At 52.7% G+C, this 18,116-nt stretch overlaps 1 protein-coding gene across 7 annotated transcripts in view; it reads right to left on the bottom strand.

The window, feature by feature from the left end:
• Window positions 1-18,116, bottom strand: part of LOC138824871 (monoglyceride lipase) — a 76,904-nt gene that overhangs the window by 44,477 nt on the left and 14,311 nt on the right. Inside the window, exon 1 of one of the 7 annotated variants that reach the window (XM_070019280.1) lies at window positions 3,406-3,453. The exons of the other annotated variants lie outside the window; for them this stretch is intronic. Within the exon in view, the coding sequence (XP_069875381.1) occupies window positions 3,406-3,438 (33 nt within the window). The 5' untranslated portion in view covers window positions 3,439-3,453. Of the gene's footprint in view, window positions 1-3,405; window positions 3,454-18,116 lie in introns of those variants that run through there. 7 annotated transcript variants of the gene reach the window in all.

An 18,116-nucleotide genomic window follows, 5' to 3' on the forward strand; every position in this document is an offset into this window, starting at 1 on the left:
TGTCTATGCCCCAGGTCCAGACATGCCAGACTTTCCCTGTGAGGTTGTTAGCACTTTCTCCCCAGAACTAATGCCCCTTCCTGGGGCCCTAACATCTCTGTTCACACCTCCATCCCCTGGCATTCATCATAATCTAGTGTGAGTAGACCCTGTGCTCTTTGAAGACAAAGTCCCATTGATTCATTCTGGTGCCTAGTCCTTAGTGAGGGCAAGGCCTCTGCTCCATCAAAATGGAATGAACACATGTGTGCATGGATGCACACATGGGTAGATGGGTGCGTGCATGCGTGGACTTATGCACACGTGGATAGATGAATGAACAGAGCATTTAGACAGCCACAGTGTGTTTACTCCAGGGCCCTGAAAGCACCTACTTCCCCCACCAAACCCCTTTGCCTGCCTGTCATCTGTGACTGGCCCAGGTGGAGCAGCACACAGCTTCCAGGCAAGGTGGAGACGGGAGAGGGAAGACTGGAGAAAGATGAGCTTGGGGCCAGCTACCGAAGGACTGAGAGTGCTCCCTGAGGCACCACACCGGGCTCCCTGAGGACTGGAGAGTCAGGGACCCTGTGATTGGAAGGGAGAATTGAGATTTCCATAAACAGAAAGGGAACTGGATGACTCATCTGACTGAAGGCCAACCCAATCTTCCTTTCTTAGAGGAGCTTTTCAAAAAGAAAACAAGATCAAATTCATAACAAAGCCACAGCCTAAGTATTCTTCTAGCATTCTTTCCTTCAGTACAGCCTTCAGAGCAGCAGTCAGCTGAGAGCTGGTGGCTCCTGCCCTGTAATCCTAGCCTAATCCTTCAGCACCTAGTAATCCCAGCTGCTCAGGGATGAGATCTGTGGAACGTAGTTCACAGCCGGACCAGGCAGGAAAGGCCACGGGCTCAGTGATCTCCAGTTAAGCACCAAAAAACAAAACAACAACAACAAAATCCAGCTAGAAGTGGAGTTGTGGTTCAAGAAGTAGAGCACTAGCCTTGAGCAAAAGAAGCTCGGGACAGTGACCAGGTCAAGATTTCTAGCCCAGTGACTGGCAGAAAACAACAACAAAAACCAGTCACACCCAGAACTTGACCTTCAGAGAATTCAACTTTAAATGTAAACTTTAAATGTAAACACTACCAACAGTAGACTGGGGATAGACCTAGACCTCGCATTCGTGCTCAGCTCCGGGTGCCGCTCTTCGGGAGGAGGGCGGAGGACAGTGAATCCCAGTCAGAGGGACAGACCGTGTCTGGAGCTCAGCTGCTCAAATCTGCTCTAAGCTCTCTGGGTACTAAAGTAAGAACAGAGCACTAACTTCCCCAGCAATGATTTGCGACGTGGATTATTTTGTGTGGTGGCCCTGCCCGGTGCCCTGCTCTCTGGCCTCCCTCTCTGCCCAGCCACAGACAGAGTGCCTGGCCTTGAAATATGGATACCGGGCCTATAAAACCCGGTCTTGTCCTCAGGGCCACCTTGCCCCTGAATAATGATGGAGGCTTTTTACCCAGTTCTAAAAACTACAGATGGAACACCCAGAGTGTCACGGGTTGTTAGGCTCCAGGAAATACCTGCGCCAGGCTGTTAAAATTCCTACCTCTCATTGTTCTCCCCAGTAACCTTTGAACGGGCGTGTTCTACTTTTGTAAACACTTTTGTTTTGCTAGTCCCCACTCCCAGCGGCTTTTGCCTTGACGTGGCTTGGACGTCTGTTGGTCCGCTGGCAGGGACACTCCCAGCTGGACCTCTGGGAGTGCGGCTTCTCCACCGCTGATCAAATCCCGCAGACCAGCCTTCCGGCAGACCCCAGGCCCTCACGCTCCGGAACACCTGGCGCCGCTCAGAGCCTCTCCCATCCCTGCTGTTCCCCCCACTCTCCTGACTACGCCGCCCTGGGACCTGTCCTCCCGGCCACCCTGTCTGCTGCAGCGCTCCCGAGGGGCCCACGTGCCTGGAGCAGGCTGCCCGAGCCCTGCTCCCCACGCACAATACCCTCCTACACCAAAGGGCACCCAGGATTGCGGAACAAATGGCGGGGAACACACCCAGTGTGCAGCCACACGCAGGGCTTCAGGCTGTCCTGGTGTGCACGCGTAGGGGACAGGATGCCGGCCATCCCTGAGTGGTAGGCTTGCTCAGCAAGCCTCGCCCCAACTTCCAGCTGTGTCATTTCATGAGCCTTCCTAAGATCACGGAACTCCGAGGTGGGTGGGAATGCTCACCTCTAGGCCCTACCTCCCTGGGGCTTGGCAGAAGCACTGTCTACCCATCCCCTCTTCCTTTCCTCTTTGTCTCGGAGCTGTCGTTAGAAAGCTCCCGGAGAAGAATCTGTGGCCTCCAGGGTAAATGCTCAGACAGCCACTCTGGAATTCCATGTCCTGATTATTCCACACGGCTGCCCTTGGCTGTTTTGGTATTTATGTTGGAAATATCTGTGTGTCTCTTAGTTACCTCTCCTGTCAAAGGGGAGAGGTTCCTCGTCACTGAGTCAGGTGGAGGTGCTGTATTTGTTTACTCTGTGGGATAAACCTCCTTCTGCAGACGTCTGTATCCATCTCTCTGGCTATAAGAGACTTTCACTGGGGCAGAGGCCCTGATTCCACCTCTAGCACCAAAAGGGGGCATGAAAGGCACTTGTGTTACACATACCCCCCACAAAGCAGAAAAGCCCTCCCTGGGCCCCAAGCACGGCTGTGCACGGTGACGGGAGGGGCCAGAGGAAGCTGATAAAGTCATTCAGAGCCTCCCAGGCCCTACCGGGAAGTCTGGGACCCGAGCCTTGGCCTTCTGCCAGGAGGCACACACTGAAGGACCCACCCCCGCCGTTTTCCAGGAGAGCCACCAAAGATCTGCACCGATAGCCAGACCAGCGGGGCACTTTATCTAAGGCCTGCGGTAAACATCCCGAAAAGCCCACCCCCCTCCCTTGACCTAGTGGCTTTTTCATTAACCCCTGCTCCCTGCTCCTACCTCATAAAACCCCTTCCGGAGCCCAGCTCTACACTCAGTCTCCAAGCTGGAGGGAAGGCCCCTGGGTGCTCTATCTCAGTAAACAGTCCCAGCCTAGATCTTTCCTTTCTCCTCCCTGTCTGATAGCTGCTGGTTCCTTTCCCTGGCCACCTCCCAGCCCCTTCAGGTGGAGAGTGTGCGGAGGGGTGCCCGCTCATCCCTGTCCCTCCCCCTCACAGGGGCCTTCTGGGTCTGGGTTTTGCGTACTTCACCTGGCCCAGGAAGTACTCCACTGGTGCCTAGAGCTAACGGCCCTAGTCCCTCTGGGACCCCACGGTGACATTGTTCTAAGGTCTGAGTCTGCCAGCCAAGGAAGGCCCCACCCTGTGTCCCCGCCTGTTTACAGAAATCAGTTAAGTTTCTACATCTCAGACACTGCAGTGTTGTTTTCCCTGGTGTGACTTACAAATTCCTGCCACAGTCTGGTTACCCTCCTCATCGGAATGTGAGCCCCCCCCTCCAGGATTCCACCCTATTGTGCAGGGCCAGGTAGAATGCCAGGTATGTGGGAGCTTGTTTGATGTGCCCGCAGGATGATCCTGGGCTGTAAACTTCCCGTTGTCGGGCTCAACCAGAAAGCCCCACTTCCCTGGGCCTACTGGCTTTTTCATTCACCTCTGCCTTCCTGCTCTGACCTCACAAGAACCCAGCTCCTGTTCCAACTCGTGCAGTCTCCAAGCCTGTAGAAGATCAATCCTGGCCTGTTTCCTTCCTTTCTCCTCCATTTGCCAACCACTCGTAACACCTTCATAACACCTCCTCTCAGAACCGACCCTACCCCGAGTTTCCATAGTCTTTGTAATGTGACCCATGTGACAGCCCCTAACAGTTTGTTTAAATCCTGCCCCAACCTGTCATGGCCGCTGCCTCCATTCCGCTTGGGGCAGCCCGGCAGGTCTGCTCTCAATAAAGCCTTGAGCTGGTTGCTTGCACTGCCCCTCATTTTTCACAGTTGTCACTGGGGACCAAAGAAGGCGTCTGTCAGTCCAGTTTGTCAGGTGGGACGGTCCCCTAGCCCCTTTGGGCCTTCCCAGCTCCAGCGCGCTGACCACCGCAGCTCCGGGAGAATGGACCCAGACACGCCGAGAGGTAGCGGTGGCCGGGGCCTGGCTGCCCAGCAGCTCCACCCATTCCCGCTGGTGTCCAGGGAGGAGGGACTGCCCAGGGGAAGTTTACAAGTGCCACTTGACCCTGATAAACACCAGAGAATTGAGCTGTAGATGCACTGTGTTTAGCTTTTAAGTGGCAGCACACAGTCTGAGCATGCATATGCGGCCCACCTCCTGGGCTGAGGGCCCATCCCCCAGGCATAGACCCTTCAGGTTAGGGCTGTTCTCCCCTACGCCAGCCAGCGTGGTGTGGTGCGAGTCCCCAGGCCGCCACCGTGGAGTGTGTGGTGGGGGGTGACGTTCCCACAGCCCAGCACAGGCAGGCAGGCAGGCAGGCGGGCAGGCCACCCGTGATTTCCCAGCAGGCTCTGTCTCTTTTTTTGTTTGTTTTGCCTGTTTTTTTGTTTTTGTATGTAGCCCATGCTGGCCTCAGATTCTCCTGCCATCGCCTCCCAAGTGCCGGGACTATAGGTGTGCACCACCATACCGACAAGGACCTACCTCTCCAGGCTGTCACAACATCCTGAGCACTGGCATCCTCCTGCACGAATGCATGGCCCGTGGCTCACACTACCAAACCATGGGTGTGTCTCTGGACTTCCTCCCTTCACAAGGCTAAGGTGTATCTCGTGTTAGTACCGGAGGAGGGGATTACAGGGGTTCCTGTCCAATCCTTCAGCCCAGACAAAACACAAGTTTTAGAACTACCAGAAATAGCTATTAAAATTATGTCAAGGAGGAGTCATTAATGTTTCTGGTGAATTCATGAAGTGAAAAAGCATGCCACTGAATCTCCAATTATGTAATAGCACAAAAAGGGACCTACCCACTCACATGCTTAATTTATGTATGCTTGAGGCAGGAATATGGGTCACTGCAGAAAAACAGAAAAACATAGAAAGCACAAAGAAAAGAAAATCTACCCACAATCCCAGAGTACCATCAGGAACAACGGAATTTATTTCCCGCTGCTTTCTCCCTTTCTACATATATTAAACTTTGCTTATAATACTTGTTCTTTAATTACACATTTATCATTAGAATCTGCCACTGTAATTATAACCGCACAGCATGTTACATTTTGGGGCCTGCTTTCAAGTCCTCAACATCCTTTTTTTTTTGGTCCGTCGTAGGGGCTGAACTCTGGGCGTGGGCGCTGCCCCTCAGCTCTTCAGCTCAAGACAAGCACGCTACCACTTGAGCCACAGTACTTATGTGGTGCTGTAGAATCTAATCCAGGGCCTTATGCATGCAAGGCAAGCACTCTACCACTGAGCCACCTTCCCAGCCCCTCCTCAACATCTTTCTACGGACATTTTCCCACTGGAATAACACCAACATCCACTTCCAGAGTTGTGGTGAAGGCAATTGGAAGAACGCTAAACACCCAGTACAGCACCCAACACCTAGCAGGTATTTAGGAAGTGGTTATAGAGCCCATACCTCCCCTCCTGAACTCAGAGCAAACATCGCTAATCAGTCACAGCCTCCGGGACTCAGAACGGACATCACTAGTCAGTCAGCCTACAGGACTCAGAGTAGACATCACCATTCAATGACAGCTTCCCTTCCTGGTGGAAGCCCCAGTATCTGTGAGTCTTTTTAGTGCCACACTCTCAACAACTACATTATTACCTTCCTGCACTGGGCCCTGGCTTTGGAAAGACTGACTGAGAAGCTTTAGCTCAATTTTCCCCTAGGACTAAGTCACCACTAATAGCATTTGATTAATCTGCAGTTGAAATGCCACTAAAAAAGCCCTGTGGAGCTGCCGTGTTGGGTCCCTGAAACCAGGGTTTGGAATCAAAACCTCAGGCTAGACACTGGGAGCGTCAGGCACGTCCCTGCTGCTGGCTGAGCAGCAGACCTTCAGTCTGTCCCTCTGGGTTCGGGAGCTGACAGGACACGGGACCGATTAGCACACCAGTCATGTGGTACAGGCAAAGGTACCCTGTGTGACTGCCCACTCCCTGAGCACCAACCTCAGCAAGCTCCCACCACGGAGCATCATTAAACCCCAAAGTGAGCCTACCCTGGACTTATTCAACTAGAAAATTACAAGCCCCCGTAAAGATGTGTTTCACATAAACGTACCAAGCGAATCTGGCATCCTGACAGCCTGAGGCAGAGGGGGCTGGGTGGCTCGATGGATGGCCCATGTCTTGCCCACGTGGCGGTACAAGCCGGGGAAGCCTGCTGTCAGGTGGGGCGGCAGAAGAGCCCAGCCAGGCCAGGCAGTCCCCAGGCCTGGGAGGGCGCCCGGTGCCTTGATATTCTCCTGTTGTCCTTGGCCCGTGTCCCTGCAGAGAACATGTCCCAGACAGCTGTCCGGTCAATGTCCATCATTCCCTGCTGTCTGAGACCCCCAAAGCTGGCTCCTCTCTTTTCTTCACATGCAAAGCAGGGCCAAGGTAAGACTCCCTCCTCAGTCTCCAGCCCGGCTTCCTGCAAGCAAAGAAGACTGTCTCCGAGATGAACAAGAGCACCGTGTCTATCAGGTAGTATTTCCTCTTCACCTTTCCAGATGTGGTCCCGCGTGCAACGCACACAGCCTGCTTTCTGATCCGTGAGACCCATGAAAAACAACCCCAGCTCAAAATGTGGGGCGTGAACCTTTTCCGTGTCTTTTTACTTAAATGCCTAAGACTACATACACTGACCGTATTCTAAAATAGCCCAAAATTCCTGCTGGAGGTGTTTCCTAAGCGGTAGAAAACACTCTTCTACCAAGCACAGGTTCAAACTACACAGCACCACCAAAAACAAAATAGCAAAAAAAAAAGTCAAAGTTCCTTTATACAGCTTGGGAAGGCCAAAATGTCCCCAAACCACATCTCCAGCTACAACCTGGGTCAGCAGCACACAACCAGCAGGCCTGTGTGATTTCCCACTGAAAAAGAGAAACAACTACGAAAGAATACAAGCAATCCAACCCACCGGTGCAGGTCTGCTAACCATTACCTCCAGCTGGAGAAACCGCACTGGTAACTACAATCATCAGAAAGACGTGTGTGCCTTCTCCCTACAGAAGCTGCCAGGGTCTCAACTTCTGTGACTTTCTCACCTGTGTCTCTTCCTACTTTAATCACGAAGTGTGCAGGCAAACACCCCTGTTTGGGGTCATCTACGTATAGCTTTTACACTAACAGATTCACGCTAATAACTTTCTAAGTCTTGCTTCTATGGTGTCTCAGCTGTACTGCTCTGTGTACCAGCAGTGTACATTCAGTGCTCTAAGGATTTTCTAGTATTTCCCTCGCTAGCCTCCTGTTGACAGTCACGTGGTCATCTCCAGTTGGACCTGTTTCCAGTCCTGCTATCTGGGCAGTCTTGTGTCTCTAGATGCCTAGGGGCCCAAGTTTCTGATGAAATATGAGTTGTCTGAATCAAGATGGGGTTGCTTGTAAAACAAAACAACAAGAAGTAGGTGAAACCAGAAGCACAGTTCTTAACACAACTGCCAATGGGGACAGTCACAGAGACCTGGCCAGGTGGCAGCCACAGAGGCGTTGTACAGAAAGAGGGCCAGTGGCCCCGGCATTGGCCTCAGCCTCGGGTAGGTACCACGCTGGTGATGAATCACGCTGCTGGAGGGCTATTGTTTCAAATATCTGATCTGACGTAACACTCTTCTTTTTATCTTTATTTTTTTGTTCTGTTGGACTTTTTTGGGGGGGGCTGGGTCAGTTGTGGGGCTTGAACTCTGGGCTTGGGCGCTGTCCCTCAGCTCTTCAGCTCAAGATGAGTGCTCTATCACTTGAGCCACAGCAACACTTCCAGTTTTCTAGTGGTTTTATAAGAGTCTCATGTCCTTTCCTGCCCGGGCTGGCTTTGAACCGCGATCCTCAGATCTCAGCCTCCCGAGTAGCTAGGATGACAGGCGTGAGCCACTGGCGCCCGGCTCTGTTGGACTTTTTTTTTAAATTGGAAGTCTGGGGCTCAGAGGAGAGAGGAAAGCCTGGGCCTGGCTACGTAACTCGCAGCCTTGAACTTTAATCCCCCTGCCCCGTCCCTGGAGTGCACCCCCTCTCCCAGTCCCACATTTCTATCTTTAAAATGTCCCCCTTGCCCTCCCTGCTGGAGCATGCCCGTGGTCTGCCGTGGCACAGAGCTCTGCTGTTCTCTGGAGAATCTGGCTGTTGTTTCCTTTTTTCTTTTTTAGTTTAGGGTCACAGAGCTCCAGCTCATGGTAGAGTCCCAGGCCAGCATGAAGGTGTGCAGGATTACCGGCTTGTGCTACTGCTCTGCAGGGTGAGTGTCCCTTACCGCCGCCTGCTCCGTCCTGACGCCGATGTGGAACAGGTAAGAGCAACACTTCCTTGTCCTGTGGGGGTGGGGAGGCTGCACATCTACGTCTTCTTGCCCATGTCTTGAGTCTCCTGGGCCCAGCTGGCACACACCCCACGACCACACACATCCTATTTCTCAGGCTCATCTGCCCTTCGCCGCCTCTGCCTGGCGGCTTGCTGCTCAAACTGCAGCTCCCGGGGCTTGTGGGTCCCGGCAGCTTGCTGGGGCACCACCGCCCCGTTGCCCTGTCTCCACGCTGTCTGGAACAGTGCCTGGCAGAGTGGCAGTTCTCTGGGTTCTTTCAACCCCCTCCCCCGACCCCAGTCCTGGGGCTGGAAATCCGGGCCTGGACACCATCCCTGAGCTCCATTGCTCAAGGCTAGTGCTCTACCACTTGAACCACGACACTACTTCCAGCTTTTTTCATAATTAATTGAAAATAAGAGTCTCGCAGACTTTCCTGCCTGGGGCTGGCTTTTGAACCTTGATCCTCAGATCTCAGCCTCTTGAGGAGCTAGGATGACAGGCGTGAGCCACCAGCATCAGGCTCAAAGTGTTCTTGATGGACTTCATCAGGCTTAGACAAAACCTTATTCCTCCCATCAAAGAGTAGCTTAGGTGAAAAGAAACTCTGGATCCACGCGAACAGTTGGTCTGGACAGCGCACCAGCATTCTGGGTGCTGGCCAGCACACAGTGAATTCCTGGGTGCCCCAAAGGGACACACGCACCACCCACTCCCACGGCCACTTCTGTCCCGAACACCCCGGGCTCCAGAGGGCTGCCCGCCCCTCCGCCTCCGCCAGTGTGTGTCCTGCAGACTGCAGACCGCCTCCATGGGTGCAGGACCTCCCTCCACACGGACCCCCCTGCAGACCGCCTCCATGGGTGCAGGACCTCCCTCCACACGGACCCCCCTGCAGGCCTCGCCTCTGCTCACTTGCTCCTCCCACTCCCTCAGTTACCACCCTCGGCCCTTCTCACCCCAGACCCAAGCAGCATGGCAGCCTCCTAGTTGACACCCTGCCCCCAGCCTCTCCCACTCAAATCTGTGCTCGCACAAACTTCATCTTTCTGCTGTGCTGCCAGCCAGACATTGCCAACAGCTCGTCTCTGCGCCTGCACCAACCCTGTTTACCCTACAGCTTCAACCCCCTCCCCTCCCCCGGCTCATCCCGCCCACCATCACGAGGTCTTGCTGATGGCCGTCCCTGCACTGCACCACCGTCACGGGCAAGGGCGTAGGCATCAGGGATTCAGGACGAGCAGGCACCTCGAGCAACGTGGCCGAGCAGGAGGGCACCCAGAAGAAATCAGGCCGAGCGGCCAGGAGGCAAGGGAAACAGCCAGGACTTGATGGAGACCCCCTTGCAGGGCTGGTGGGGTCAGCTGGTTTCAGGCCAGCTGAACTCTTGGAGTATCATCAGTACGCACCACAGACTGTCAGGGACCAAAAGCTCTGAAAACTCCAGAGGGAAAGAAAACCCACAGCAAGGGAGCAACCCCTTATCCAAACCGTTATCTCGATGGGCCTTCCTGGCACTCCTCCGTTAGTCAGGTACCGCCACCACAATGCAGTGCAGTAGAATACCTGGCAGAGCTTCCTGTGAAGGAAGCCTGGGGTATTTAGCTCACAGCTCTGAAGGCTTGGCAGGCCCTACTGAGAGCTCCACTTCATGGACGGGGCCAGAGAGGGCCAGGTGCCTGCCCAAAGCCACAGAGTGGAAAGTATTGTATGTATTCAGTATTCTCACACAGACACATGGCCATGCACACACCTGATCAATACTGAGCCTTCTTGGGCACCTCTGGGATGAGCAGAGGTTCCTGGTGAATCCTGTCAGGGGACACGTATGTGAATCTCAGTGCGTGCGGCAATAGTGCTGTTTACACACGTGACCTCCGCACCTCTGCTCTGCAAAGAGCACGGCTGTCCCGGAGGTCTACAGGAGCCTTGCACAGTGACAGTGAGGGTGGAGCCAACTCATCCCAGGTGCTGTGGCAGTGTGGGAAAGGCACCCCTGGGAGTCGGCTCTCTGCGGGATCTCCGCCCTGGAGCCCAGCATCACTGCACAACCAGTGTTCCACTTGCTCTGACTTGGGTGTCGTTCAGTTGTGTCCCTGTGTTGAAGGTGTGGTCTGGGGGTGTGTGGAGAGGTGGTGGGAACATTAAAGGTGCAGCTGGTGGCAGAAGTTTGATCGCTGGGGATGTGACCTCAGACAGCAGTTCTCCTTGGGCCGCCTTTGTTTCCTCCTGGGTGGGTCAAGCCTGGCCACCCTCAGCCTCCTTTGCTTCCTGGTGTGGGACAATCTTGATCCTGTGGGTATTCCCTCCATGGCATGTGCCGCACTACAATATGGCACCGCACAGTGGGAACAGTTTTATGTTGGTCCCTGTGTGGTCAACGATGTGTCTATCATCCTCATATTCATTTAACTGCAAAGTCTCCAGATGGTAAAGACCCCCCCTGCCCCCCCCCACCAGCACAGCTTCCACAGGGCCTGGCCTGTGGCTGACTCTCATTTCCTGCCTCTACACTCAGCTCCACATCCCACAGAGCTCTTGGGCTCCAGGCCAGCCTCAGAAGCAGCCACTTGGACTTGAACTTACATGTACGCAGAGAAGGTCGAGAGGAAGGGAGAACAATGTCAGTGCTGTGGGTGAAGCCACTGGGAGGAGTGGAGCTGCAAGGTGAGGTCAGCAGGTGGAGCCCCGGGGCCCCACCCCCTGGCTCTGGGGACACAGGAACAGCCACATGCGCCCTGCCTCCTGCCAGTGACCCCTGCAGTGGCTCAGCAAGAGGATGCAGTCACACGAAGCCCTTGAACCTTGATCGGAGGTGTGAGCCAAAATAAACGTCTTGTTTTACTAGCGTGTGCAGTCTGTGGTACTGTATTATTAGTAATAGCAAATCGACCAAGTTACTAATTAAAAAAGAGCCATGAAGGCTGGGAAGGTGGCTCAGTGGTAGAGTGCTTGCTTCACATGCATGAGGCCCTGGGTTTGATGCCTCAGCCCAACACAAGCAGAAAAAGCCGGATGTGGCACTGTTGTACAACTGGTAGAGTGCTTGCCTTCAGCTGAAGAGCTGAGGGACAGCACCCAAGGCCCAGAGTTCAGGCCCCATGACCAGCAAAACAAAAAGAAAAAGTAAAAAAAAAAAAAGAGCCATGTTTACAAAGTTCTGATGTATACTAGGTATTCTTTCCAGGAGAAAAAAATGTACCAATGTAGCCTAAATCTTAAATGTGTATTTTAATGTGTACATAATAGTCTGTAAGCATATGTCATAGTAAATTTCACATGATATGTAGAGAGGAGACGTTGCTATGGTTACGCTGTGAGGCAAAGAGGCCACGTGCGCCCAGGCCACCCTGTGTGCGGACATGGGACTATCAGAGTGAAACTCCTGCACAGCTGATATATGCCAGAGCGCTGTCCTGCAGGAGCGGGCCAGCTGCGTCAGACACTCTGCCCTTCCAGAGCTTCCAGCTTAGTTTCAGAGGCAGGTTCCACGAAGCAGGCCTCGGACAGGGACATTCCACCTCCTCCCTCCCTCACAGCACAGAACTGCTTCCCACAGTACGAGATACTGGAGTTGAAGGATTTAAGAGATACGGGGCTGGGGCCAAGGCCAGTGCCAGAGCATCTGCCTAGCAAGTATGAGGGCTTGAGTGCAAAAGAAGTAAAGGGGGGGGGGGCGGGCGGTGAAGACAGACAGACAGACAGACAGACAGACAGACAGACAATGGGCTGGGCAGAGCAGCTTACACCTGTAATTCCAGCTAAAACTCAGAAAACTGAGGATGACAGGCTGAGGCCTGGGGAAGCAGGAAGTGCGGCTCAAGTGGCAGAGCACCTGCTCCCAGCTTGAGGCCGGAGTGCAAACCCCAGTAACCAACAAAAAAGAACAAAGGAAAAAAAGAGGGAGATACAAATTGGATACCAAGTTACACAGAAGAGATACATTATGGCTTAGGCAATTATTGATAACAATAAACTGTATAGATCAAAAACGCTAGAAGAAAGGATCTTGGATATTTTTAACCACTCATAAATTATAAATATTTGAGAAAACAGATTGTCCTTTCTTGATTAGAACTTTATACAACGTGTGCATGTACTGAAACACTACATAGTATCCCATAAGCATGCCTGATTTTGTGCGTCTGATTTTTAAATTTAGAAAAATAAAGTGCCACATGGAGTGAGACACAGTCTTGCCAGTGTGACAAGCTGGTGGAGGGCAGACTACTCCGGTGACCGTGTCCCACAAAGCCACACGTCCTGTGACATCACGGCCACCCCACCCTGTGAGGCCTGCACAAAACAAAACCAACTGCGCTTCTCAGATCATGCCCCCTGGGTTAAGCAACACTGGCCTGGGCCAGGCGCCTGGGTCTGGCCAGAGAGGATGCCCCCCCGCCCCCCCCCCCCCCCGGGGCAGCCAATACCGTGCAGACAGGCCGTTAGCAGTCGACAGTACTGGTGCCCAAAATGCTCTAATCACGAGCAAAGCTGACATCCTGCCTCCCCTAATTAGGCATAATTATTCTCTCCCACATTTCCCTTCCTCCTGTAATCTCCTAAAGGTGCAGAAAACATGTCAGTGCCGGTGAAGTGAGAGGGGTAACTGCCTTTCACAAACTAGGTTCAAAACTTAAGAACACCAGGTATCTCTGCCTCAAGCCAGTTCCTTGAGCTTGGGGGCTGCAGCCTCTGGAGCGATCTGTTTGTGTGGAACGGCGGCTCTGCTTTGAGTCCAGGAGATGAAGGAGCTTCATTAGCAGGCAGAACCTCTTCAGAGCCTCCACAGGGCCTGGCTGGCTCCAGAAAGGCTCTTAACCTTTCCTCAGGCCGCACCCAAATCAATGTTGGGAACTGGCCTTCTGGGAGTCGCTAATGGCCTATGAAAGCGCATGGTGTGACTTTTAGGCTGGTCCATTAATGAAGAGCTTCGCAGCCATCTCAAGATTCCAGAAAAGACAGTCAAGGGCAGGTGCTGGTGAGTCTGACTGACCGCAATGCAAGAGCTCTAAGATCAACTTCCAAAACTGAGTCACTTCTGCGGGGTACAGGGGCCTGCGCTTACTCCTGCCAAATGACAGACAGCTCCAGACCCGAAGGGTGAAGGGGTGCGGCAGCACCAACAGGCCCTGTAACAAACCACAGCCAACATGCTGTGGGAGTCCGGATGCTCTTACTGTGCATGCAATCTGTGGAGGGGAGGTACAGCACGCAGGGGAGAGGACAGCTTTTGATCAGCATGTACAACAGAAAGAAGAAAACAATCTGAAGATAGCTAACCTATCACCTCTTAGAGAGAGGCCAAAACCCTCGAGTTTACCAGAGTGCCCTTCCTCTGCTGTGTGTAGGACCCGAGTCTCCTGGGGTAAGACACCACAGCCGCGCTCAGGATGGCTAAGGTGTGCTGGTGTGGCACCCAGTCTGGGGTAAGACACCACAGCCGCGCTCAGGATGGCTAAGGTGTGCTGGTGTGGCACCCAGTCTGGGGTAAGAGCCACGCTCAGGATGGCTAGGGTGTGGTGGTGTGGCACCCAGTCTGGGGTAAGAGCCGCGCTCAGGATGGCTAAGGTGTGCTGGTGTGGCACCCAGTGACACGGAGCCCACCGGGCTCACTACTGTTCCCTTGCCATCTCACAAAACCCTGCGCACAAAAGGCAGAAGCTGGGGCCCCGCCACGTGGCGCATGCTCGGCACCACTTCCAGCACAAGACCCCAGATTGAGGCTTCTTGGCAGGTCTCCGTGTGGAACTAGAATTTGGCACCAGGTTTGTTTTCTCCCTGTGCCCACCTATTTGTGGTATCTGACAAGAAACAGTTTCTTATGTCCTGTATTAGAATAAAGTTTGTTCTCAAAATAGGTTTAAAGTAAAAATAACAAAAAAGAAAGAAAGCTGATTTAAAAGAAAAATAAGGACAAATAATGTGGAATTAAAATAGCTGCAGCAAAAACCCGGAGGAAAGCAGGTAGGCAGCTGGGGTTTGCAACAGAAACAAGGTAACTGGTGAGAACATGACCTCTAATGTGACCTTGGGATGAGAAAGGGGCCACAATCTAACGAGGTGGGCAGTGAGCAGGGGGTGGACAGCGTCCCGGCAGTGAGCAGGGGGTGGACAGCGTCCCGGCAGTGAGCAGGGGGTGAACAGCGCCCCGGCAGTGAGCAGGGGGGTGGACAGCATCCCGGCAGTGATCAAGGGGGTGGACAGCGCCCCGGCAGTGATCAAGGGGGTGGACAGCATCCCGGCAGTGAGCAGGGGGGTGGACAGCATCCCGGCAGTGAGCAGGGGGGTGGACAGCGCCCCGGCAGTGAGCAGGGGGTGGACAGCGTCCCGGCAGTGAGCAGGGGGTGGACAGTGTCCCGGCAGTGAGCAGGGGGTGGACAGCGTCCCGGCAGTGAGCAGGGGGTGGACAGCGCCCCGGCCACGGCCTGGCCATCAGGCTCCTACGCCTGCTCAGACAGAGGTCCTGGCTCCCGAGCCAGCTGACCACCTCTGCTCATCTCCTTCATCTCACACTGGCCCTCCTGCTTGCTTGCCAGCTGTCAGGTACCTGAGGATGCTCCTACTGCTACCACCTGTGTCTCCACGTCTTCTGTGCCTCAGTTTCCCACTACACAGCACAGCCAACGAATTAGATTATCTTTGCAATGCTATCCAACTTCTGAGTGTGGGCAGCTTAACAGTCATTCAGGTGATCCTCCTTCAATGAACATGTACACGTGTACACGAGCACACAATACGTGCATACATGTATGTACGCGCACACACACACTTTTTTTGGTAACAACTGAATAACCCAAGATAAGCCAATCTGCAAGGGAGGCAGGTGCCAGGAGGTTGAGTCAGGGTCCCTGTGGGTCTCTAGGCCCCAGGCCCGTGAGACCACCCTAACCCCACCCAAAAACTAGGGATAGGGAGTCCAATACAGATCCCAGAAGTATCTTTGAGAGGGCAGGCCTCTCTCTGCAGACACTGAGCTAGCATTTGATTCTATTTTAAAGGTTCTACAAGAGAGAATGATTAGAAAGACAGCTGCAGGGAGATTCTGGACCAAGACGAGACAGGAAGCAGCAGGTAGAGCAGCTGAAACGAGTTCCTCAGTGGGAGGAGGGGCTCCCGGACCTCCCTGCCCGAATGCACCGGGCTTGGGCTTATGTAACGGCAGTTTTTTCCTGGAAGGAGAACAGCATGAACTCCCCAGGGCTGCAGATGGCTCCCAGTTCTTTTGGGTGGTAAAATGCCAAATGGATGGCAGTGAGTGATCAGGAGTCTGTGAAAGCAGGAGAGGTGAGGGAGCTCTGTGCTGAGCTGCAGGCACAGCACTGGCTGCAGATGTGGTGGGGCCTCCAGCCTCCACAGGCAGCTGCGACTGGCCGGTGAACACGGGCAGGGGCTGCAGCTGGACGCCTAAGGGGTCACGTGGCCCACATGCGCCACGAGACCCGTCATTCCTAGGTATGGCGTCTCTGCCACCGAGCCTCTCCCAGCCTACTCCTTGTCACAGTAGAACGCAGCTATCACCGTCCCTCCTGGGACTGACCTGAGGGCTGGGCAGCTGCTGCACACTACTGGGTCACATACGCAGCCCCGTGGATGCTTCATGTGTTGGAGATGAGTACTGGAGAAAGAATGATGCTTTTGGAGCAAACAGATTTGGGTGCTGGTCCTGGTTCTGCCACTAACTAGCATCAGATTGCATGAGACGCAATTTCTATAGCAATAAAGTAGCAAGAATGCTGCCAACCACACCACAGATGTTGGGGGGGGGGAGGTGAGGGGGAGGCAATATGGCAGACACAGGCTTGGAGACACCTAAAAATTAGCTTCCTTCCCATTTCCAAAGATGATACAGGCTTAAACAAAAAGCTGTTACAGAACATTCATTCTTACGACACGTATCAAAAGGAATAGGTCTCTCCTGGGAGCTCAGGGGTGATGGTGCCCCAGGGTGTCGGAGGCTCTTAGGCGATGACTTCAGAGAGCCAGCCAGACACGCTCTTCTTTGGCCTGCCGTAGGGAACTCCCAAGGCAGCACCTGGTCTAGAAGGGTGTAAAGAAGGGACTCCTAGTATTTCCTCGTCGGCAAAGCTCTCTGATTTCTCCCGGTGAAGGGCTTCACGTAGCCCTCAGATCCCAGCAAGGGCATTAGTGTTTTGCCACCTGCCGTCTCCAGCACCGCGTGGGCTCTTGGAAGGTTCTTGGGCACTCCAGGGCCGGGACTACCAGAACTAGAAGAGCTGCTTCTCCTTACTCATGATTTTATTCAGGAATTGCAGAAAAACCCAAGTCAGCAGATGGGTAACAAACACTTCTTGAGTGCACACTCTGTGGCAGGCTTGTGTTGGGTCTCTGGACCCTCAGCCCCCATAGCAACAAATGTTACAGCTCTCCGGCCTGGGGTTTTTGGTCTGCTGGCCTCGTGTATGTATGTGTATGTGCGTGTGTGCACGCATGCACACACACACACTGATACTGGAGCTTGAAGGGCCTCACACTGCTTGACTATTTTGCTCAGGGTTAGCACTCTACTGGAGTCATATCTCCACTTCCATCTTTTGGTAAATAACTGGAGAAAAGAATCAATCAGATTTCCCTGCCAGGCTGGTTTTGAATCTTGAACCTCAGATCTCAGCCTCCTAAGTAGTTAGAATTACAAGCTTGAGACATCAGCCTTTTTTAAAAAAAAAACAAAAAACCAAAGGCTTGACTGTTCTTAGAATTCTTCTAGCAATAGGAACCTATAACTTTGTGTTTCTGGCTCTTTATGGCCTTCTATTTTCTTTCAGCCCTAGTGGTCCGCCCTTTCTCATTCTTTCCTGCTCTAACATCTCCTTTCTGTTTCTATCTTGGCTGCTGTCTGGAACTATGTATAGAGTGCTCCTCTAATGTTAGATCAAAATAAGCAAGAAAATGGCTAGAGAGAAGGCTTTTAATGGTCCTCCTGTTGCAACAACCGGGTAGTAAAGAAAGCATATTCAGACTGACTAGAAAAGCTGCAGATCCTACTCATATACTAAAAAGGGGTGTGTGTGGCAAAGGCATGCACACCAATCACTGCCCTTCATGCAAATGAAGGGTTATGCTTAACACCAATCTCAGCAACCTTCCAGCAAATGAAGGATTGTGTCGGTCCCATCCACAGCAGGGCCCTCCATGCAAATTGATAACTTAGCACCAATCACAGGCCTTACTGTAGGACACCAGGAGCAACACTTTCCTCACTGGCCCGGGTGAAAATTGCTTGCTAGAGCATATTGAGGCTTCTGCGTGTGGATAGTTTTATTTGCTTCTGGTACAATTCTTGCTCCAAGTCTATTCTGATTTCCCATTTACTTTGAGTCAGTTTTGGTAGTTTATATCTTTCTATAAATTTTTCCTTGTTCTTCCAAGTTATCCAATTTATTGGTATCCAATTGTTCGGCATAGTCCTCTATAACCCTTTTCATTTCTGGAAAATTTGTAATAACATCCTGTTTTTCATTCCTGATTTAGTAACTTGAGTCTTCTACTTTTTCTAGATTAATAATTTGCCAATTTTGTTGATATTTTCTAATAGCCAACTTTAGATTCATTTCCTCTTATCATTTTTCTATCCTCTTTTTCATTAATTTCTGACCTAACTGAATCATTTCTTTCTTTCTGCCTGCTTTAGGTTTTTAAGATATATCTTCAGGGAGAATTTTAGTATGCAAAT

The sequence above is a fragment of the Dipodomys merriami genome, unplaced genomic scaffold, assembly GCF_024711535.1.
Source record: "Dipodomys merriami isolate MVZ:Mamm:240054 unplaced genomic scaffold, mDipMer1.0.p SCAF_13, whole genome shotgun sequence".
NCBI classification, from domain to species: domain Eukaryota; kingdom Metazoa; phylum Chordata; class Mammalia; order Rodentia; family Heteromyidae; genus Dipodomys; species Dipodomys merriami.